The 22,180-nt window shown below is 36.1% G+C and overlaps 1 protein-coding gene across 1 annotated transcript; it reads left to right on the forward strand.

Annotated features, from left to right (window-relative positions):
• The first annotated feature begins 9,573 nt into the window (after window positions 1–9,573).
• On the forward strand, window positions 9,574–13,942 carry LOC121409102 (5-hydroxytryptamine receptor 1D-like). Its single transcript, XM_041600920.1, has one exon. It carries the CDS (start codon window positions 10,495–10,497, stop codon window positions 11,695–11,697), a length of 1,203 nt encoding a protein of 400 aa, XP_041456854.1. The 5' UTR covers window positions 9,574–10,494; the 3' UTR covers window positions 11,698–13,942.
• Window positions 13,943–22,180: the final 8,238 nt, after the last annotated feature.

Raw genomic sequence — 22,180 nt, forward strand, 5'->3', positions numbered from 1 at the left:
CCCATTCTAATAAAAACTAATTTGCAGAAGGATCTCCGAACCAAGCGGATGGATAAGAGCAGAAAGAAGAAGAATGTTATATATAAGAAGAATTGAAAGTGCAATTACATTCATTTATTTAGTAATTTCCCCTTTAAGGATCGATATTTTGGAATGATCAAGAACATTCCACAACAAGTTTGTAAAAGCTTTTGTTAAGCAGGCCTCTGCCGATTTAAAGGCCAAGGATAATTGTTATTTGTGAATAGAGACTGCCAAACAATAGATTGCTACACAAGCTATGATTACACTGAGGTCATTCAAGAGTGTGATTGCTCCTGAAAGAAGGAGAATGTTCTTATAAAAGACAATACCAGAAGCTTCCATAATAGTGAATACTAGAAGCCTCTAGAATAGTGAATACTACAAGGATCTAGAATAGTTGAAATTAGTATATAGGAAAGCTGGCAGATCACATCATACCAGATCACTTTATCAGATCACAGCTAAGAGTTTCACGCCAGACTTTATGTCAGAGCAGTTTATTTCCACCTGGAATAATTAACTTCTGTGGAATTATTTGCACACCCTCAATGAAATGTTTACGGTTATTTTGAGAGAGGAATTCTCAGTTCTCATCGAGATCATCAACATCATCAACCCGTTCAATGAACGCTTTTCAACCCATGGATTGCTGAAATTGACTGTTCATCATCAACATCGTCTTCACGGACATTTCAACTCATTACAGTGACTCTTGTTATTCATCATGCTTCAACATCAGTTTCATCATCGCCATCATTGTGAACTTTTACTTTTCGCCAGCCAACTTGGACTCTTATCTGGATACTATCATTTGGAATACCGTATTTGCCAGAACTGATTTCAAGAGACGTAAGACCATTATCATTTATGATTTGTTTGTGTACTATGCTTAATTATTTCTTGTAATAAAAAGAGGAAAATCTAAACCTAAATTTTACTTGTTATTTGTTGCAGTATCGTAACAAGAAGAAGAGGAGGAAGGGGAAGAAGAAGGCCGAAGAAGAAGAATAGGAAGAAGAAGAAGGAAGAAGAAGAAGAAGAGAAGGAGAAGAAGAAGAGGAAGGAGAAGAAGAAGAGGAAGAAGAAGGAAGAAGAAGAAAAAAAGAAAAAGAAGACCACTTCTACGAGGAAGGTCAGAATGAGTCATGGCTGCTACCAAGATGGTTGCAGCTAACCCAATAAACCCTCTTTTCAGGTACAAACTGAAGAGTGGGAGCAGCTTGAGCAGCATGAAGTCATACTAATTTCAACTTGTTATATGTATATATATATATACCTGAAGAAGACGGAGGTCCGTCGAAAATTCGAGGAAATAAAACTATATTGGCTTTGAAAGCATTACCATTTATCTCCAGCATATTTTGTTACTATAGTATTAGAGAAGCCAATACGTGAAACTTTAAGATATATATATATATATATATATATATATGTGTGTGTGTGTGTGTGTGTGTTCATATATTAGGTCCGTGGGACATGACCCACTGTGTCCTGCATGCACCCTTAAAATTCGGAGGGGGATGGGGACTTGCCCCTGTCATACACCTCTTCTGGCTAACTCCAAGAGTTCGTTAAAAAGTTTGTTCACGAATTATCAAGATGTAATGTCCTGACGTTTTCATATTTTTACGCTTTTCCAAGACTATATAATTATGAGGTTCGATAATTATAGCTTGTGACTAGGAAAGTAAAAAAAAACTCTACCCCCCCCCCCCCCGAATCACATCTTTGGTGTCCCTCCCATTGAGAACGCAACCTGATTTTCCTTTTTTTAGATTGTTCTTTGGGCCTAGCTGATGTTGCCATCATAAAATGATGAAAAGTAGCCCATGCCTGCCACGTACCGAACTTTAATTAAATTTAAAGTACAAGATTTTACATCAAGCTAATTAAATGTGAACACTACTTTTTAATCTGTCCATGTTGGGAGCTAAAGGGAACGTGTTGACGGGAAGTGAATTCCACCGTGACAGCCAAGCCGTCCTAAAATTTTGGTGAAGAGAAGTGTTTGATTTTGGGACAGTGACTCTATAGGGGTTGGCAGCTGCTGTAGAGCGAGTCAATCGGACATTTGGAGCCAACGAGGGAAGAATCCCAGACAACTCAAAAGAGATGGTTTCAGGATCGAAGAAGTGGCGGAAGAAGGTAAAGAGAGATGCGACATTTCTTCGGTGCTCGATTGGATAAAGCCCAACTTTGAAAGGGTCTTCAATTCTCAGGAGGCGGAGTGCTTTCCGCTGTAATCAAGATCCAGCTAGTACCAACTCCAGCCCAAAACGGACATGCATGTTCCATTAAGGGCCTAATAATTAAAATTATTGTAGATTGTGACTCTATATCCTAGCTTGAATGAAAGGAGATCTCTCAAGCGGCTCGGGATGTACAACCTCTTCATAGGCGGATCCAGGGGGCGATCGAGTCCCCCCCCCCCCATTTGCGGAGCAACAAAAAAAAAGAAAAAAGGGGAAAGAAGAAAAACTCTAAAACACGCGCACACAGTGTTTATTGAGATATGCATCTTGATCTTTATTCAAAAACGTGCTAGAATTATCCAATTTCGCTCACATTATTAATGTACAAAGATATCAAATCACTCATCCTTTTTCATAAATTACAAAACACAAATGGAGTGTCCCGAAATCTCAAAATTTTTTTCCGCTCGCGCTTTGTGCTCGCATCCATTGTTTAGTTTTATACCTATATCGTTTATTTAAAAAAAGGGCTCTGAACCGCGATTTTTTTTTTAGGTCGGAATTAAAAAAAAAATCAGCTCGCGTTTCGCGCTCGCATTATCTAAAAGTTTAAATATGTATCGTCATAATGGCTAACTGCAATTCGTCCTACAGGTCCCTTTTTGGTCAAGCCAGAATCCATACTAAACAAATTCTGCTCGTGCTTAAGCTCGCAGTAATTATCTAATAACATACGCATCTCTTTCAGGTTATTGCCCAGAATATTCAATTTCCAGGACAAAATACACGAAATTCCAAACATTTTCAGCTCGCGCTTCGCGTTCGCACTATTCAAATATAGGGCTTATAAAATTATTACATTTTCATGTTGTTTTATAAGAATAAAGCTAAGAAATAACTGTAAGGACATCGGCGTTTTGCCCCCCCCCAATTTCCACGACCAAGAAAATTGGAAGAAAATGGAAGGGAAAGGTATGAAGTATAGGCCTATATAAAAATATTCAAATGTTATATCCAAATCTATCACAAACTTTAATTTTGGAATTAAAATGTCAAAATATTTGCTCGCTCGTTTCTTATTAATTTTACGCAATATACCGTATATCGAGCCCCCTCAAAATTTGGGCTCATTACGCCACTGAGACAACCCCTTCAAAGAAACAAACAAAAATGAACTTTGAGCGGCCAATCGGGGAAAATATGGGTGAAAAAATTCGCCCCCCCCCCCCCCTGCTCTTTGCAACCTTTTTGGCAAGGCATGTGACGTAGGGAGCCCAGGTCAAAGTGTTCGTGATTGTGACACCAAGTAGGTGTTACCATCTTGTCTGGTTTTAGGGCTGAGTTTATAGAGAGGAGGGTGGTTCTGGCTTCGCTTCCTGCTGATGATTATCTCTTCTGTCTTTTGTATATTATGATTTTCCGTAACTTTCGCATGCTTAACTAATATCTGATAATTATATTTTTATATTTCAATACGTAGTTTTGCACTAATTGCAGTTAATTTGTTTTCAGATATATCGCACAAAACACATCATTCCAATTTAATCTATAAAATTTATGTTCCTTTTCCACGCAACTCAATTTCTTTGCATGTACATATTACTATAAATAAAAGATGATCAAATCATAACTATGCATTTATTATTTAAAGTTACCTCTTAGAAGATTCTAATTTGTTTCATACGTTCTCACATGCTCCTCCTTACTTTGCTCTTTCTATTTCTCAGATATTTGTTTCTGTTTAATCATAAATGTCTTTTGATGACATTAAAATCTTTGTATTTTTACAAATTTTCATGTTCATATTGTTCGTAAGCCATTGACCAGTCAATGGGAGAACCATTAACATGATTAATATGAACCAGTGTCCTTTTGGCTATCACTGGCGATCAGTCAATTGTTATATATAAGAAGAATTGTAAAAGCAATTACATTCATTTATTTAGTAATTTCCCCCTTTAAGAATAGCCTAGAATGATCAAGAACATTCCAGAACATAAGCTTTTGTTAAGCAGGCCTCTGCCTATTTAAAGGCCAAGGATTATTGTTATTTCTGAATAGAGATTAATTTACAATAGAATTTTATTGGTAGTGGAATTGAATAGGCTTAGCTATTTTGTTGACACATGTTAATTTCAATGAGGTCATTCAAGAGTCTTCTGGAATTTGACTGCTCCTGAAAGGAGAATGTTTTTTAAAGACGATACTAGAACCTTCCATAATAGTTAATACTATATAGAAGCCTCTAGAATAGTGAATACTAGAATGATCTAATACTAGAATGATCTAGAATAGTTGAAATATGCATATATAAGCTGCAGTTTCTACAAGGACATCATCACATCATATGAGATCATCATATCATACCAGATCACTTCACCAGATCAGATCAGAGCTAAGAGTTTCACGCCGTCTTTATTTCCACCTGGAATATTTATCTTCTGTGGAATTATTTGCCCGCCATCAATGAACTAATTGCAGTTATTTTGAGAGAGGAATTTTCAATGCTCATCGAGATCATCAACCTCATCAACCTATTTAATGAATACTCTTCAACCCATGGATTGCTGAAATTGACTGTTAATCATCATCAATATCGTCTTCACGGACATTTCAACTCGTTACAGTGACTTTTGTTATTCATCGTGCTTCAACATCAGTTTCATCGTCGCCATCATTGTGGAATTTTATCTGGATTTTATCATTTGGATTATTAATCGGATATATTGCACATCTGTCACCTCAAGAGGCGTAAGATATTTATTTATGTTTTCTTAGTTTTTGAGTGTTATATTTCCTGTAATAAAAGAAAAGGAAATTCAATCTTAAATCATTTCATTGTTATTTGTTGCAGTATCGTAACACAATGGATTTTTCAATTTTCTATCCTTTTGCCAGATATGAAATAAAATGAATGAATAAAAACCATGCACATCATGTACATAGTGACTGAGTTCAGAATTATTTGAATACAAATTTCTACACGGTTACCCAAACCATTGGAAACATGGGTATTCGTACAGTACAGGCCAAAAATTTGGGGCCATCCTCAGATTTCAGAGATAATGATACATAATGCGGCATTCCGCCGCAAATAAGCAAATGTATTGATACTGAATGGGCTCAGACACTTCCATTACATCACACAAGCATGTTTGACTGCACTTCTGTGAACCCCAGTCGGTTTTCACAATATATTCCAATCTTATGCAAACCTTTAAAATTTGAATATTTTTAAAGCAAAATTTGTTTTGACAACCTGAAAGTTTGCCCGAGGTTTGGCTTCCCTTGCAGCAAATCATATATGCAAACTGGATTCTAGCAGAAGTTTGAAGGTTACATGGTGGCATAAACAGTCACTGAGGTTTATACGGTACACCAGATGACATGTCCTGGAAAGGACTAAAAAAGATAAAAATGCATTGAGGGAGAATAGAAATGGAGAGGCGAGAAAGTAGAGGTTAGAAGGTAGAGTATCTTTCGGAAATTAGTGTAGCATACGTGCAAAGAGGACTGCAAAATTGAAAGCGTGGAAAGCTTGAGCAGTAGGCAGGATGAGAGGTATAAGGCTGGTTTAATTGGAGGGGTGAGAGAAGATTGACTACATTGGAGAAGGCTGGCTTGAGATGGCTAGTAGAGTTGTAGAGCAGGAGAGAAGAATGGACGTTTCAAGCCAAGTTGACTGTCCCATTAACAGGTTGACATACATTATATGTCGCTATGATAGACAAGCCTCAAACAAGCTTTTTGGTTGTAAAAAAACCTTTGCTTTTAATATATTCAAATTTCATGCATACCTTTGAATTTTAAAAATTTGCATAATATTTGATTATATTATGGAATACGACCAGGGTTTGACAGAAGTGCAATCAATACTAGTTTGAAACATGCATGTGTGATGTCTTCTAACTGCTTTAATCCATCCAGTATCAATACATTTGAATGGATGCACAATGCTGTGTTCTGTATGATTTTCATTTAAATCTGAAGGTGGCCCCGAACTTTTGGCCTGTACTGTATGAGCTATATCCCTATATATACATCTAATATATAAGAATGGACGTTTCAAGGCAAGTTGACTGTCCAATTAACAGGTTGACGTACATTATTGTTGCTATGATAGACAAGCCTCAAACAAGCTTTTTGGTTGTAAGAAAACCTTTGCTTTTAATTATTGAAATTTCATGCATACCTTTAAATTTTAAAAATTTGCATAATATTTGATTATATTATGGAATCCGACCAGGGTTTGACAGAAGTGCAATCAATGCCAGCTTGAAACATGCTTATGCGATGTCATGGAACTGCTATAACCCATCCAGTATCAATACATTTGAATGGATGCAGAATGCTGTGTTCTGTATGATTTTCTTTTAAATCTGAGGGTGGCCCCGAACTTTGGCCTGTACTGTATGAGCTATATCCCTCAATGATAATTTCCCATAATTTATTCATTCACAAAATAGTAATAGCAATTTGATGATTATTTTATTTTCCGATTCGTGTCTACTATATGAAATAACTTAATTCTTAAAACGACCACCTCCCTTATTATTGTGATTTATTTCAATTTTAGTTCACTCTCTCTTCCATCCACTTCCCTATCTTCCTCACCCCCTCCCTTCCTCACTCCCCTCTCTCTTTTAAAGAATTATTTGAGGGGGAAATTCCCACTAAAGTGTTAAGTACATCTTAACATCATCAAGATTAGATATCTCATGAGGCTGAACTCATCATGCGAGCGCAATCACAATGATTTTTATCATTTTTCGTAACCATCTAACAGCTTGGTTACGTAAATCACTGAACAGAATCGCTTGCAGTGACTCATGATGAGGATACATATCTCACCAATCAAAAAATAAACTTGCAAAGTTACGATATTTTAGAAAAATACCCTAGACATGGTCAAAGTTCATTGACCCTAAATGACCTTTGACTTTAATCATGCCATACTTGATTACCTTCATCATGCTTATGTTCAAGTTTCATGAACAAGGTCCATACACTTCAAAGCTAAGATGACATTTTCAAAAACTTAACCTTGGTTAAAATTTTAATGAATGACGACGCCGCCGTCGAAAAAATGCTATTTTGGGCTATGCTGTATAGGCGAGACTAAAATTAATGTGAAAATAAAGTTGGCTCATCGTGGCAGTGTATACAAACTTTATGAACACCCATTACCTTTTCCACTGCTTGCTGATACCACGCTTGTCATTGTGCGATTTGCTCCTTTATCTTTACCTTATATCATGACACATCCTTCAAAGGTAGCCCATGACACCATATTATTTTCATCAAAAATACGAAATCAAAAGACGGGTCTTCGTTTTTTATGAGACATGCTTTACATACATCTTAGTTTCCTGGCAACTGTATGTACTTAGACTGGCGTTGATTGACTTGAACACTAGCATTGTTCCATTACCCAGCGTCTTGATTCTAGAAATCTATTTATTAAACTGACATCACTCAAAAGCGTAAACCCTAGAGCAAAAAAGCATGGAAAGACAGGACTTCTTATTTTATTATTTTTCATTGTTTTACGTATGTATCAGGTTTATTATTCACATTTTACAATTGGGGGAGGGAGAGAGTGGTCTTTTTATGGAATTTATTTTCTACTTGGCAGCGATTTTCTGTGGAAAAAATAGAAGGTAGTCATGGTAGTAGAAGTACTTTAAAAACAATTTAAGATACAAAACCAGATGAATCCCCATCTTTCCGCTCTCGATTCGATTCGATGCTATTGTAAAACTATGCTGCTGTTTTCTGCTCGGTCATGTTGGTGGCTGTGACCATGGACTTCGGAAAAATCATGTCAACCGATAACAAACTTTGTAATGCATCAATGTACAGGCTAATAGTAATCTTTTTTTTACTTTAACAGGTGGTCCTTGAGGACAAGTCCACCCCAACAAAAACTTGATTTGAATAAAAAGAGAATAATTCAACAAGCATAACACTGAAAATTTCATCAAAATCGGATGTAAAATAAGAAAGTTATGGCATTTTAAATTTCGCTTATTTTCAACAAAATAGTTATATGAACGAGCCAGTTACATCCAAATGAGAGAGTTGATGACATCACTCACTCACTATTGCTTTTGTATTTTATTATATGAAATATGAAATATTTTTATTTTCTCATCATTGTCATGTTAAATGAAGTTTCATTCCTCCCTGAACACGTGGAGTTCCATTATTTTAACATTTTGTTCTTCAGGCAAGGAGGTCCTAACCGTCAAATCGTAAAAATTGAAATATTGTATAATTCAAACAATAAAAAACAAAAGAAATATGGAGTGAGTGACATCATCGACTCTCTCATTTGGATGTAACTGGCTCGTTCATATAACTATTTTGTTGAAAATAAGCGAAACTTTGAAATGTCATAACTTTCTTATTTTACATCCGATTTTGATGAAATTTTCAGCATTTTTCTGAGGTGGACTTGACCTTTAAATCGATAATTTGAAACTTACTTGTTGTTTATGAGGATAATATAAAAGGTTTTGATTGAGCAAGATCTTTTCAATTTTTATTTTTCATTTTTGCAAAGAGCCTACTACAAAAATTTGCGAATCATCAAAAAGCGAGGGGCAGATGAGGCACTGCACCACACAATTTTGTTGGAAAAACTAGTTTTTGCCCCTCCTCCATATGCAACTAGACAATGCACAACTAGCACAAACATGAAATGTTTTTGTCAAGTTTTTATTTTCAATTTGTCAAAAATATAAAGACTTGGGGGATTACACCGAAATGTTTTTCAGCTCCTGATAAAAAAAGCAATGTGATGAAAGGGTATTAAATACTTATTAGTTTGGTATCAAATTCGTCATGAAAACACAAATATTTTATAAGATACAGTAGATTGTATGATATTTGGCAATTGTCAACTTTTCTTGAATTTCCTAGGTGTATGTAAACTTCTGGTCTCAACTTGCATTATTTTGTATTTATTTATTTTTTTTGTTATATTGTATGCTTTTTAACTTTGTTTGTCAACTCACATTTATAGTCTTCGGACATTTTGATGAGTACACTATAATAAAACCGAATTGAATTTGAATTTGATTTTGAGTTTAAATTTGAATCATCCCGTGGAGATCGTGGAGGTCCATCTATTGTGTTTTTGTTATTATCATGTTTCCTTGCTTTGAAGAGAAGATTTTATATTTTTGTAGTCAGGTTTCCATCTATTGTGTTTTTGTTATTATCATGTTTCCTTGCTTTGAAGAGAAGATTTGATATTTTTGTAGTCAGGTTTCCACGAATGTATGTCCTCGAATTTCTTTAACAAATTAAACTTTAAATGATTGTTAACTACTATGAATAAACTCTTAGTGAATGTAAAAGAAATAGAAAACAGAACATCTAAGAATATGGCGCTTAAAGTATTGTGAGGAAAAAAAGAAACAAAGCTCAATAAACACTGCATGACCAAATACTTCAGATTTTATATTGCCCCTGGAATCGATAAAAGCAATTTGAAGAATCAAAAACATTTTTGACGCATTTATGGATTCGGCTTAGGTGGAAATGTAGTTAATTTCTTCTTAAATGTTGAATATTCATCGGAAGAAATGATGACATAACCAAGTACAAAAACAAATCGTTGATCATTAACCAGGCAAATCAATCTTACACGTGTTGCTAAGATGCTCCAAGGCAAGATTACTGAGTGCATTTTGTCTGATTTGAGCAAATAAATTGGTAATCCCGCTGAAAACGACCAAGTCAATTTTGGTCTCTATCAACATCAGACTCGCATGGAAAAATTGTCAGGAATTACAGCGTAAATGAGGACATAAAATAGGACAATGTTTGCGATGTTCGAAGGAAGATTTGTGACGTCAATATAGGAGACCCACGAAGGCACCTCTCGTGGCATGTTAAAATTATCGAACGTAAAACCCGCGCGGGAAGACGCACACTAGCTATCATACATCACCGATGTATGGACGCCTGAAAAATATTTTATGGTATTGGTGAACACAAAAGCAACGGACTTTACTTTACGGGACATTTCTCATTTTATTCTGAACTCCTAGTTCTATCTCTAGAACAGTATGAAGATGAAAAGGCATTTCAATTTTTCTTCTGTTACATCCGAACTCGCCAACTAAACTGGGAAATGAATGCTTATTGCTTAAAAGTGGAAGTCAACTTTTAGGGGAAGAAAACACACAATTATTTTGGATTATGCATTTGAAGTTCATTTCATATCTGACTGGAAGATTTGGCAATCAATAATCGTGCTGGATCTCAAATGATGAACGTATCTACCCCATCAACTGATTTTTTAATTAACGATTCGACATTTATCCCAACTGAAGCGGACGTCATTGACTACAGCCAAAGTGTCTTGATTTTCTTTACCGTCATCATGAGCCTGCTCACCGTAGCTATGGCCGTCGGGAATATTTTCGTCATCGTAGCTCTCGTCACATTGAGACCCCTGCGTTCGGCGTCCAACCAGTTGACGATCAACCTCTGCGTCGGTGAGACAATCCTTGGGCTTGTCGTCATGCCATACGGGACCATGACTATGTTCTTGCGCATGCCGGTATGGGGTGAGGCCACATGTATAGCTATGGCTTTTATCAAGATGACCATCATGTATAGTACGAATCTGACTTTGATGGCCATTGGTATTGATCGATACATGAAAGTAAAACACACCACGGTCCATCGTTTGCGATTTAAAAGACCATTGATCATCATCCTCATTACGTGGATCCTTAGTTTGCTATCTGCATTACCCCCTCTTGTTGGTTGGGGTTGGTATCACTGGGTTCAGGTGAAACCCATATGCACCAACGACTGGATAGACAGCGTGTCATATACATTGTTTTTAGTTATTGGTTTCATGTGTATCCCGCTTTGTGTTGTTTTCTATTGCTATGGAAGCATTGTTCGTGTTGTAGTTCAAAGTCGACGACGGCTCGACGTTCATCAGAGAAAAGACATAAAAGACGCCACTCCTCATACGAGTGGTGGTCTGGATTCTTTGGAGACTAAATCAGAGCAAGTCGGGATACACCTTGAGCCAGGAAAATGGGCAAGTCGCACAGATAGAGCTGTCAACACTCTAGCTGTAAGTGTCATTGATACCCCTCCACCCCGTCCGCAGCAAGATGCAGTCAGACCGGAAATGCAACCAAGGTTCCTAGGCCGATCAAATGGGACAGAAAAGAAACCGATGAAACGGGTGAACAGGGCGGACATAGCAGTCATAAGAACTATGATCATAGTAGTCAGCACTTATGTTATTTTCTGGTACCCCTACATAATTTGCATGTTGATTAAAATCGTGACAAAGGAAAGGATGTCTTTCGTTGTTGAATCAACAACCATTGAACTTGCTTATATAGGAATGGCTCTGAATCCCATCATCTATGCAGTTTCGAACAGAGGATTCCGACGTGATCTGAAATCGACTTTTAAACGAATTTACAAAAAAGAAAGATGAATGTAGCATCTATTCCTAAAGACCACTTTTTTGGATATTGCCAAAATATGAAGAACATGATTGTACATGATGTACGTTTGCAAATTAAAAATACACAGAACGATGACATTCCCGAGATAGAAAGAAGAATTGTTAGGATTATATTTGCAGATGACCAACATCTATTCCCATTTACTAACAAATAGTAATGCACTATTCTATAAAAGAATAATTACATTTAAGTAGATTGGATGAGAAAAGCATTTTGTATCATGGTAATTAAGACATGAAACTTTCATTTGGAAAGTTAGAGAAGCTTCTTTGGATTAAGGAATTCGCTTGTTCACCCAAGGTAAATCGCGACTGGGTTTTCTATTCTTCGTCGTCAAAGTTTGAGAGTTTTATATGGAAGACATAATTTATTTCATAAGACGAGTCATTTTTGTCTACTCCTACTTCTTGAAGTTTTTTGGGGGATATTAAATGTATGAATTATTCGTGCTATTTTGAATATACATTATTGCATAAGAGTCCATGAGGTCATTCGCATACTAGTATACTTTTGTAATTATCTCTCAACGCATGCCCAGAAGGCAATTTAGTTTGTATTTAATGTTACAAGTGCATTAATGTTACATATTACTAAGAAATAACGATAACTAAAGGAATGTGTAATTTCTTTGATCTGATGTTGCATTAAAAAACATAGGGGGCCATTACATAAACATGATAAATAAAGTCTGCTCGCACATAAATACCTAATGTATCTTTATGAATGACTTGATATTGCAAGCCGGATTGGATTTTAACAATTACCTGTTACATCAGCTAAGGAATTTCACAACATCAACAATCTTTACAAAGTATTTTCTTAATGGAAAACCATATATATATCTGCTACATATTCAATTATAAAGGGGTTAATCATAAATGCATATTTTGTGGAGACACAAGATGGTGTTTCAATTATCTGTCACTAGAGTAACGAATAAATTACTAAACACCCGAGATTACTTTAGTTAGGTTTTAGGTTCTTAAATATCTTTCGTCGCTGCAACTACTTGAAATATGCATTTGGTCAACTCCCTTGGGAACGCTTACAACGTACAGATGATAAAAAGGCAGAATAAATATATCATTGAAATGAAATTAGAAAAAGGCGATGCGTTTTTTTCAACTTGATGATAATCTTTTGTCAGTGTTTTAGATCTATGATGAAACGGGGTAACCGCGGTCCCGCTGTGATCATGATTTTGAAGTGAATTAAAGAGATGAAAACTGACAAAAATAGAAAAAATGAAGGAAGAAGAAGACCAAAAAAATGATGGCAACTACTGCAACTTTCCACCTTACACTTTTGTTTTTTTCATGAATTCGTCATTTCAGTTACGTCTCAACCTCCCCAAAATGAATAACAATTTTTTTCCTTGGGAAAAACTTTCTCTTATTCAAGTTATTTCATCCACTTTAGCGGACATTGAAATATTCTAAAATTGTTCAAAGTTGATCAAAGGAATTTTTGGAATTTGTACCCTTTCTTAGGTAAGCATGGCTAAGTATACAAGTAAACGCATGGATCTCCCCGAACGCAGACAATACACACACGCACACCCTCAAACTCACACACCATAATTTGCTTCTATATTAATCACACCATGCCAAAATGCATCAAGTTCATATGACTGCAAATTTGTCGTATGGAGCAAGGAAATAAAAAATGTATGCCGTGACGCAAACCTCTAAAATATTTCCTCATGAATCTATCCAGCTAATAGAACACGTAACTTTACCCCCCCCCCCTCCGTTAATACTAACGGACACAGATGCAAGGGTTGTTTTTTATATAATATATTATTGGTTGCAACTGTGCGTCCTTGGCTCATGTCTTAATATGATTCTAACTTGATTTTTTATGAGGACGCCTGACTGATCATAATGATTCAAATAGAAAAGGACAGATGATGAAAAGATTGTACCATGACATTACGTCAATGGTGACATGATAGACATGTATATTGTTAATTGTATGTGAAATCAATCTGAGTTTGGTAAAACGCCTTTATTAGATAAAACTGCAATGTATTGATTCTCCTCAAATGAGGAGAGTGTATGCAGTATGTTTCACGTGACAATTAAATCATTGTCATGGCTTCATAAATTGTAATTTCAAACAGTTTATCTCGCGCTCACTTGTTCATCCGGTTTATTTTCAATTGGTCTTATGCCAATTCGTCCAATCACCGACTTTTCTACTATCATTTGGTCTACCATCAGATAATCCACATGGTCTAATTGCCATTTCGTCTACTAACCAGTTGGTCCAATAGCCATATTGTCTAATTGGACAAGCATAAATTGGGCGAAATGAATGAAAATAAAATAGATATTAGACCAACTGGTTATGAGACGGAATGGACGAACTGGTGATTAGACGAAGTAATGATTGGACCGAATGTTTATTGGACCAAATGGTTGTTGGACCAAATGCCGATGGACGGAATGGCATTATAATAATTAAATGAAGGTAGACCATGTGATGAGTGGACGAGTTGGCAATAGAGCATAGGAATTGGCAATTTACCTTTAATCCCACCATGATTTCCTTTACATTTACCTTTCAACACACACACACAAACCTTTACTCCCAACGTCCTTAATTCAAATAACACATCATTATTAGAACTATAATCATGAATTCACGTTCGTCTTTTTTGTAAATGTAATTTAAGACATTCTCTCAAATTTCCCATTTCCTACATTCATACGCACACACCATATGACTTATACCCACCAAGTTAAAACCCACACATATCTCCAAATTTCCCAGCTTTCTTATCCTTCCACCTTTCCTGCCTCCTATATCCCATACACACACGTAAAGACACACACACCACTTTATCTTCCCATTTGCCTTCCCTTCACATGGACTGCTCACGGGCTGCTCACACACTGTTAGAAAATTTATCCTTAAAATAAAAGAAGTTCCTGCAGCAGAGTCACGAAAACACCTGTAATCTTACCAGATCGCGCAATCTTACAGGAAACTGGTATTCGGTGTATGAAACCTTACAATTTCCTTTGATAAAACACCCTTTCTCCCTTTTTAAACAGACCTGTTCTGTTAAATTGCAGAAAAATTCCTGCTTCGTGAATTTACAGAATGATTTTGTTATTGCTTTCTGCAAAATCTTCTCTTTTTTTCTGTAAAATCAGGGTTTTTTTAACAATGCAGACTGTTTAGGGCATACTCCCCAATACCAAACAACCAACTCATCTCTTACCATTTCCAATTTCTGCATTTAATTTAGAGCCCCTCCCCCCCACACACACGCAAGTACATACCTTCGGAAACACCTGCTAACACATCTCCTATTTCTTTAATCATGTACACCTCCACATTTTCGAACTCACCCATTCTGTCTTTCTCGTACATCCATCCCAAATAACATCACTGGCAATTCTCTTGGCTTTCGAATCATCCTTCTCCTTTATGCCATTTCACAGTTCTACCTTCGCATGTGCAGGAAAATGTCATTTGAGAATAATCATCAAGGTGCTTTTCAAATTCACTGACATAGGCATATGTGATTTGATGATTATTCACGTATTCCTTTTACAACATTCAAGTTTTCACAATAATTTGTATTTGAGAGTAGACCAAAATAATAGTCAATGTGCCAAAAGCGAACCATACTAAATACAACACTTTCCAAACTTCATCACAGACATACTGTTCCAGCTACCTGGCTGTCAGTTGCCTCAGCTAGACTGCAGAGTCTGGCTATGCTAATGAGCAAATAAGCAAGATCTATTCTAACCCTCTCGTGGTTGAATCCACCTCCCTGCAGAATCTCGTTATTGTGAGACTTTCTTTCTCAAATACTAGTAATTTAACTACTTCATCTTCAAGTGAAATCAAATATTGTTGAAAGAGTAAATGTTACTGTATTCTAATGATCATTTATTTTGAATGAAATGACTTGATAAATAAGTGAATTTTAGGCCTAAATAAATATCTTAAATGTTTTCTCTTGCAAATTGTGCAAAACTGTTTAATCTGAGCCCAAATAATATCTTTATCATCGTAGAGTTTAGGCTTATTATCTGTACTTTCTCATAATGTCACTCTTGATATGTGACACCTTGGAAATGGGTAAGGATCCAGCAATTAACAGAAAGATACCAGACGATTACCACATGGTGAGTGTTGCCTTGGGTAGGCCCGGGAGTGTAAACTGTTCGAATCTTGGCGGGCGTGTGGTATTTTTGACCAATCAGAGTGCAGTTTACTTGCTTTCAAGCTGCAAAATGTACTTTGCTTAATAAAGGGTGAATCCTGACCCATTTACAACACCTCTTCTTATACAACCTATATCATATTAAAGCTTAGATCTTCAGCTTTATCATGATTTAAAAATTATTTCGGCTCAAACAGATATAAAGTGTAAAAAGAACTTTGTTCAGGTGAAAATAATTATTTTGTGCCATGTTTTAGATCAAAAGTTTTAACATCACAAAATTTTTGAATAAAATCACAATTCACCTTACAATGATCCAAAATTATTAAATTTAATGTATAATTAGAGCAGAAATGACAGAAAGAGAAGTTTTGATCCGCACCCAGTTCATTATGCAAAACCTTTCTAGTCATGAATATCACTGGAATAAATGAAGCTATTTTTTGAGGACCTGCCGACTGACTGGCTTTCATCACATCTACCTCTCTTTCTTGACACTATCTCTCTGATTCTCAAACAGTTTATGCGAATTCATACTTGTCATGATAATAATTGAATTTTGATAAAGTCCCACACCCCATGGGGTATGCATCCATGGGCGTCACTCCGAATTTAAGCTGGGGAGGGGGGAGACACAGTATCTTGTCGTCTTTAAAGCTATACTCTCGTTATAATGCTATAACCCCCCCCCCTTCTCTGCCTCTCTTGTTGTCACACTGTTTAGTTTCCTTGGTAAACTTTTTAATTTTTGAAAAATATATATCAGCGGTACAAGCAATGGTTTATCATTAACTTTGATAACGTCTCGGGAATTTGCTACCATTCTTTCATTTCCAGTAACTATTTTTTAACAAGAAAATCTGGTAATTATTTATATAAAGACAATTAAAGTTTGACTGCATTCTTCTTTGTTCTTCACCTAAATTATTTTTTGTATTCTGTTCAATAACAACAAAAATGTGAATGTATTTTGATTATGTACCTCATAAAGCCGAAATGAATACCATAGTAATACGAGTGCAAAAAGCGAGCAGAAATTTTATTGCACTAATCAGGCGAATCTGAGGCGAATACAGTCATGTCTCACTGTCAAGAGTATGACGCGTGCGCGAAATGCGAGCTGACAATAATTTAGACCAGGGCCTAACGAGACGTTTTAGCACATTCTGTAATCATAAAACATGCTACTTATCACGCTTTTAACATGGAGAAAGCTTATATGAAGAGGTTACTGTAGGTATCTCTCGAAAAAATAATGGTAACGCCAAAGTCTCTTTGAAAATTTTGGATCTATACAGTAACCTAAAACATGACAAATTTCCGAGTATTTTTGTTAACATGAACGGGAATCCTATCGCCCTGAAGAAATAGGTGTTATGTGAGCTGAATCTGTTTCATGTATTGACACGGGAAAGGGAGGGGATCTTTGTTAAGGAATATTGGTGTCTCATAATCAATTAATGCGAGCTTTGGTATTTTTTTTTATATAACATCTGCAACTTTTGCTCAATTTTTGTAATCATGAAGAGGTTTACCCCCCCCCCCCCCCCCCGGGGTGACGCCCATGACTCCATCCTATACCGCATAGCTCGATCGCTTGTCCCTGTCTAGTTTTCTTCGCTTTACAGTGACAAAGTGGTAGCAGGCAGGCAAGACGATTTTCAGTCCCTGAGCAAAAAACAAAAAAACATGACAATCGCCTCAACTTTACCATTAGCCAAGTGAGTTTCGAATGATTTTAGCGGTCCCAATGAACATAAAATAAAAGCAAGATATTATTAAGTTAACCTATTTAAAAACTAATTTCCGTTTTTTGAGCAAAAGTTATCAAATGAACTGTCGGATCTGAAGAAAATTGACATATTTCAAAGCAAACAATCATGAAGCAAACTTGCACAGCGACACCACGTTAATTATGATGGCTATTGTTCAGTGACAGGCAGGTCGAAATCTAAATAAGATGTGGAACTGTTGGGTTTGTTGGTCTTACCTTCTGACATTTGCGAACTGAAATGAACAGAGGAAATTATCCTCAACGTATCGAGCTTTCACAACCAATCATTCTATAAGGTATTCGCTAAACAAGCATCCTTTTGTCGCTTGACCAATCATTTTCCCTAGAGTTCGTATAGACATTCGCTATCCGCCATATATCATGCCTATATGATATATACATTTCACTTTCGTATTTAATTGATATATTTCACGAAGATCATCTCATTAGACAATAATTGTCGAATTATTTTTTTAAGAATAGTACAGCCACTGTACCTAATATACATGTACATGCCAGCAAAAGAATTTAGACAAAATCGCGTATATTCTAAAATCCACTTCTTTCCTGCTCTCTTGTAACGTCTTTAAATGAAAAACTTATGTGATTAAAATAAAGGAGCTTTCTCTGAAGTCAAACAAGACTTGATTATTTTCATTGTTATTTTCATCAAAAAAAAATTTGTGATATATTTGGACAAAAAATATTCAAGTACCATACAAAAAATCTTGCTTCACTCCTTTTCCTTTCCTATTCTTACTCCATGAAAATCCGGGAGGCCATTGCCCCCAGCCCCCCCCCCCCCTTCATCTGTATGATTGGAATGTCCCGATGATGGATATAATGCATGAAAATTTCCCCAGAAAAAGTTCATTACAAACTCAAGCCCACGCATACTTCCTCAAACCCCAACGTTAACACACGCACGCGCGCACACCCTCACACACACCCATACACACGGAGAGAGAGGAGAGAATATATTTCCAGCGTGTGAATTTTGGTTGGCGATGGGGTAGCATGTCTAAATGGGTTTGTCAACGCTGAGTACATACCCTTCAAGGTGGGTGTTTCATAAAGCTTTTTGTAAAGTTACGAACGACTTTACGCACGACTGGAACATTTTCTTAGGTCATAAATCAATTACATAGGGATATCACATAGCACAAGAAATGATCACCAGTCATGCTTAAAGTCATTCGTATACTACGAACAGCTTTATGAAACACCTATAGATCATGGAGCTACTGTACATAGCTCCATGCTGAGATCTTCCCCAAGTGCAGCTAGTCAAAGCAAGAACCCTTATTATTTGGTCATTAAAGGCATTAGTATCAGGAAATGTACGAAGTTTTAAGTGCATTGAATTGTTGCTGAAAATGTGCTTTGGCGGCTTGTGAACCTGTTTCCCTTAACAAAAAGGATTTCTCTTTATTACGCCGTCGATACACTCTGAAAAATTTTACGTGACGCCCCATAATACCCTTTCATCTAGTTTATACGTACTATTACTTGAAATAGACGAAGTCCCTTTTTTCAAAATTAAACCGCCATAATGTACCACTACTCAGTAGCATTGTGGTCAGAAGTAATTACCGTATAGGATGGAGAACATAAAGATGAGAGAGCAAAGGGGAGAAAACAAGGTAGTGAGGAATTCAGACGGGGATGGAAAACAGAAGGAATAACCCTCGTCTACATAAAAAATATATTAATTGATTTTATTTGTTACGTATGCAGTATAGTTCATATCGGACATTATATCTTAGCTTTGCCCGATGAAGGTGATAGTTCCCTCAAAGTGCGTACTAACATCTCACACTGAAATACGTCATAACAGAATTATCATTTCAACATTATTATCAACATTGTAATTATAATTGAATTGCATTGAATAACTGCCCTAGCTATATGACATCTTAAATACCAAATCCATATATAAAAATTGTGAATTTTTTTTTTTTATTAACTTTACTTGTCTCCACTGAAATTTTCGGAAATTGCACATCGTTTTTTAATTTCAGTCCCTCGGGATAATTGTCTCGTTACACAAATAACGAACGGTAATGATACATGGTACAACATGATAAAAGGAGGGAGGTAAGACATATTAAGCAGAGTTTCTTCTAAAACGCGAAAAAGGTTTAATAAAATTCTTAAGGTTTATTTGTGTTCAAGAAATCCAAGTGAATATTAACAGATAATCAAGATGAAGACCTATCTTCTAATAAAGTGAACTTGAGAAAAAAAGAAATGAAGAAGAAACAGGGTCTAATACAGAGGGAAGAGAGGATATGTAGAACCATCCAATTTGCTTGCACACACACACCCAAAGATACTGGGTTGAACGATGACAGGATTTTTTTTCATAAAGCAGGAGTATGGCAAATTTATCAAAATCAGAAGGGTATCTTTACTCAGCCCAAACCATCTTCATCCCCTCTTAATAAATGCAACATTCGCAAAATTCATATCCCAAAAAAGCAGTCAAACCTGAGCCAATGTAAAGAGTTTACATGAAGCACAGCCTGTGAGAACCGGGCAATTTTCGCTTTCCATCTTTTCGAGAATAACATTATTGAAAATTATATGAAGCCTACATCTTTTTCGGAGTTAATCAAAAAATCAAACCAGAACCTTGCGTCTACTAGATTTAATCTAATTTTATCAAAATGTCACAACCTGCATGCGATTCGAGACATTTTCTAAATCATAAAAATTGTTGATCAAATCAACCTAATTTCCTGAGCATATTTCATATTCATCACGCAAGAGTCTTTTATTTGATCTCAGTAAGTAATAATCTATAAATCTGCAGCCGGGATGGAGAGGATACATACTCTTAATGATTGATAGGTTTCCATTTGATAAAAAGGTTACAAAGATATTCAAATAACGAGGATCCTCTCCAGAATCCGTTATCAATCAAAAAGGGAATGCATTAATACAGCGACACGTTAGGTAGCAAATATACAGACTCATAGTTATGGCGAACTAGAAATTTTCTTTTATCGTTACCTAATGAAACTATTTCCCCTATACAATGATATTTTTATTTACTAGCTTCCAAATCACTTATTTCATGAAATGGTCACCCTTGTTGGCCCTCCAACATGTCCAACACTCTGTTATGATTATACACATATAGTCGCAGAAAACAAACGAACCGAGAATCAATTGATATTTTACCATAACTTCCTCACTAAATATCACGTAAACAGAAAAGTAGCCCTTTTCACATTTTGACTTAAGGTTTTATATTGGTCTGTAAGCGCATAGACCGTTCATATCTGCGACGTATGGGCGGAAGATTGTCATGGGAACGGTATAAATGATAGAGTTTGGCATAGTGAATAGCGCGTTCAAATCGAGTATTAAAATTGAATTTTAGCTGATGAGATGGGGCGAATTCATTTCAACTATAAGAAATGTGATTGAATCAAAAACTATTTTGAATCAATTTAAAGTAACCATTGACAAGACGAAGGTAACTAGCAAAGTCTATTTGCAGCTTGTTATTATCATTCATAGAAGTAAAAGTAGTAGTAGTAGTAGTAGTAGTACCGGTCCGGTATTATTATTATCATCACCAACATCAACATTATTATCGATAACAGTATGAAGGATCACTAATCATGATATCCGAAATTTAAAGCAAGCATAAGGGTCGCTAGTAAATTGGGAGAAAGGTTTAACTGGGGCCCGTTGCAGAAAGAGTTGCAATCAATCGCAACTCTCAAAATCACGCGCAACTTTATTTTCAACCAATCAACAGCGCGCATTTGGGACTTGCAATTGATTTTTTTACTTGCGTTTAAACGCAACTCTTTCTGCAACGGACCCCTGTTCATATTCCTCGAAGAGGTGTGAGACAGTGGCGGTACGGGGGGGGGGCGAATGCCAGAATATTTAAAAACTAAAAAAATGTATAGTAAATGTTCTTTTCAAACTGTAATGAGCTCCAAAACAGCATTTTGCAGGTCATATAAAATTCATGTCGCTCGCGCGTCACGCTCGCAGTATAGCCGTTGAGATAAATTAATGATCCGTTCCAATCGGATAACGGGGCTTAGAATTCCAAGTTAGATTAATTTTCTCATGTTCCGAGTTTTATTTGTTTTCCTGCGTGTCCATAAATGCAAAAAGTGCTTGATATCAACATTTTCCAGCTCATAACGTGGAATGGGGGCTGCTACTTGCTAGTCTTTATTTTTTTCATCATTTTAAATAGTGACTCTTTTATCCGACTTTGAGAAACAACCATCTTCTACCATCAGGAATAGCGACCCTCATGAATCCTAATATGAATATGGAACCTTAAATGAATAGACTATGTCTTTATCTAGCGCGTGAACCCCATAAATAAGGCCTCTTCTTTTCTCTATGCATAATTTTTCATGAGGGAATCCAACTTGGCCTTCCTATAGTTTCAAAGCACTTAAAGCTCTGTTTTTAGTTATAACACATTTCTGTCCGACCTCAATAACAAGAAAAA

The sequence above is a fragment of the Lytechinus variegatus genome, chromosome 2 (assembly GCF_018143015.1).
Source record: "Lytechinus variegatus isolate NC3 chromosome 2, Lvar_3.0, whole genome shotgun sequence".
NCBI classification, from domain to species: Eukaryota; Metazoa; Echinodermata; class Echinoidea; order Temnopleuroida; family Toxopneustidae; genus Lytechinus; species Lytechinus variegatus.

Coding starts and splice junctions, on each gene's coding strand:
- LOC121409102 (XM_041600920.1), top strand. CDS start 10,495: ATGATGAACGTATCTACCCCATCAACTGATTTTTTAATTAACGATTCG.